The sequence below is a fragment of the Plasmopara halstedii genome (genome assembly GCF_900000015.1).
Source record: "Plasmopara halstedii genome assembly, contig: Scaffold_42, whole genome shotgun sequence".
Classification (NCBI taxonomy): domain Eukaryota; phylum Oomycota; class Peronosporomycetes; order Peronosporales; family Peronosporaceae; genus Plasmopara; species Plasmopara halstedii.
In genome coordinates this window covers 614,242-617,307 of record NW_020186963.1, presented here as the reverse complement: position 1 = coordinate 617,307, position 3,066 = coordinate 614,242, and the positions used below count along the sequence as shown (strand labels likewise).

General features: G+C 40.9%; 1 protein-coding gene across 1 annotated transcript in view; it reads left to right on the top strand.

Annotated features, from left to right (window-relative positions):
* Nucleotides 1–65, top strand: part of PHALS_09492 (uncharacterized protein) — a gene marked incomplete at both ends in the record, with an annotated part of 282 nt that extends 217 nt beyond the window's left edge. The window contains one exon of the mRNA XM_024723404.1: nt 54–65. Coding sequence (XP_024571737.1) covers nt 54–65 — 12 coding nt within the window. The remainder of the gene's footprint in view (nt 1–53) is intronic.
* Between the last annotated feature and the right edge of the window lie 3,001 nt (nt 66–3,066).

Genomic DNA, 3,066 nt, shown 5'->3' with positions numbered 1-3,066 from the left:
ACTTTTATCTTGGTCTCATTAATCACTACATTCCTGCTTATATGCTAAGCTAGTTTGGTCAGTAACATCAACCAGATGCCATACTTCATCAGTCCTTTTCCCACCAAGTTTGTGCGTACACTGTTGACTTAAATAAGTCAATGGCGACTCACATGGATTGTCTGTACCTGGATAATAGTAACAACGACGTTGCAATGTGCTTTGCACAAAGAAGTCCCGCCTACCAAAGTCTACATTTACAGACGCACAGAGGTTAGATTTGTGAGCACCCCAGGAGCAGAATTAAGAGCATATCAATGAATCAACATTCTTCATTAGTTTCTTTTCCAAGTGTACATTTTTAATTTTAATTTTATCCTTAGCTGTAGTGTTTTTCTTGCTGAATAATCAATCTGCTTTTTTCGAACAGCCAACGTGTGCGTTTGACTCCTTCTTTGGAGCTCTAAAGCTTCAAAAGTACCGGGGTTCCGGTATAGGGATTCTCGTGAGCTTGTACCGCTTTTTTTAATAAAAGTGTACGTTTGACTCCTCCTTAAGAGCTTCAAAAGCTTCAAAGGTATCGGCATGGCAGTACAGTGATTCTCGTTAGCTCGTACTGCTTTTTTGAGTGAAAGGTTTGTGTACATAGGCTTATGAAAACTCTGCTCCGGCGCGGTGAGTAATAGCGGAAGCTCAATTCCTAGTCATGACGTGATCGAGTAGGCGAAAGTTGTTGCGACTCTTGTGCTTGTAAAGGATTTGGCTGAGCCCATTATATCAAAGTCTAGCTCCTTGATGGCGGGCTATACGTCGAAAGATCTCAGAAAAGTGTTAGGCAAGACTTGTTGCAACTCTTGTGCTTGTAAAGGATCTGGCTGAGCCCCTTATATTAAAATTTAGCTTATTGATGGCAGGTTTTACGTCAAAAGTTCTCAGAGAAGTGTTATAAGTAGGCGAAAGTTGTTGCGACTCTTGTGCTTGTAAAGGATTTGGCCGAGCACCACAAATTAAAATTAGTTCATTGATGGCAGGCTATACGTCAAAAATTCTTCGATAAGTGTTACAATAATTTTTGCCTTGAGAATGGTCGCTAAGAGTGTAATTTGTAAAAGTGAAGAGGCAGAGTGAAAAGGGCGCTTCTGGATTAGTGAATGGCTCTACTGTATGGCTTGCGGTCACGATGATGATGCCGAGGAGGTCGGAAAATCAATATGACCGTTATCATCGAAAGCATATTACCTTCTTGACCGAAAGGTACGTCTAACTCGAGCGTTCAAAAGCGGTCAACTTTGCAAGAGCAATGCACGACGTGGTCGTCAAGTAAGAGTTTTGTAACTCCTTTTTTCTGCTAACAGCTTCACTCGTTTCCATGGGGACAAAAGACCGAGAATGCTACAGATTGTAAGCTACAGCATTACTTTAATTTGCTTCGAAAGTATTGTTGTTTGACCGAAACTAAGATCGTTCAGATCTTGAATGCGTCTCTGAGCTACATCAACGCATTTTTTGGCTTGAAGCAGCCTTAGTGGCTCTGAGCTGTATGGCTGTTATACATTAAGTGCAATTCAGCTATGCTGAATGGTAATGACATTTTTCAATAGGGCGTTTGAAACAGACTGGCTCCTGAAAGTTAAAGACTCAGCAAGCCTATTTAGAGCACGAGATAAGCGCAAAATTTCTGGGGGACGTTAGGAATATTACGCATTCTCTATTTTGCTACGACCGTGTACGATCTGATGAAGCGTGGAACCAGCATAAAATCGTGGACATTGAAAGCTGAATATGGAGGTAAGTTCATTGCTTATAGAAAAACTTTCGATTCGAAAGCATATTTATATGTGTGGTTAGACCTCATCTGGAATCGGCATGTTGTTACAATAAATACCGTATCTTGTTCATAATAGCTTCGTGGACCTGGCGCGTGACAATTAATCTCTTCCAGCTAGAATTTTGGACTATGCTACGAATCGGTCTGGGTTGTTATTGATAAGTCGGATTATACCGATATCCTCTACCCTACTCAGACCGGAGCATCGTCGTGACTGTGTCCGAAAAGGTCTGGGGATGCGGAAACCATGAGTAAAAGATGAGGTAGAACCTGTTATGAGAATGCACTGCATTACTCGACACAATATCAATGATTATATTATGAGAAGCCCATTGGAGTATATCCAGGCAAGTGCTTCGGAGAAACTCCACGCCAAAAATGAAAATGTGTTTCTTCTCACTATATGAATCATTCTTCTTAACCATTTGCATTAAACGGTCAGCATTTTCAATGTAGTGCCTAGCCCTTTACCAACGTGTGCGAAAACGTTGTTGTAGAGTGCTAAACTACGACGGCTACCCGCACGCTATGTGGGCACAAAAATTAGTTTGAAGTGGCTTGGATGTATCCTCACCGGTCACGGTATCGCTAATAACAGCGAGATGAGCCATCTTGCTCAGACAGTCTATAAGGACTACATATTAGTATGTGAGAACGAGTATTTGATAAACCAAAAGAAATGATTGTAATCCTAAACTGTCAGCACTCTGCCGGTCCCAGCAGACTAGACAACGGTGTGGACGCATGTGGCGAGACTCAGACCTGTTAACACGCTTCACCTATGCGCAGAAATGTTTAACATGTTGTTTTACGAATATATATAGCAGCCACCAAGCAAAATCATTATTTATTGCGGCGAATTGATATTGATAACTAAGAAACCTAGGCCGTGAGTCCCACTTCTCTAGGACACTTCCTGTAATCTTTCGTACTTAAACCTCATGCACTTGGTGAAGCCGTATCAAAAATGTGGCGCGTTTTGTACTGCATTGTACAAAAGACTTGTTTGACTGTGAATATTCAAAAGTACGGAAGTGCTGGTACTTTTAAAGCTTTTAAATCTCCAAAGTTGATTTTTAAATTATAACATATACTTCAGTTGTAGATAGAATTGTATTTAAATCTATGTACACTTGGAATAATATGTTGATTCATTGATATGCTCTTAATTCAGCTCCTAGGGGTGCTTACGAATCCAACCTCTGTACGCCAGATAATTTGGACTTTGAAGGGCGAGAATTTCTTTGTGCAAAGCACAC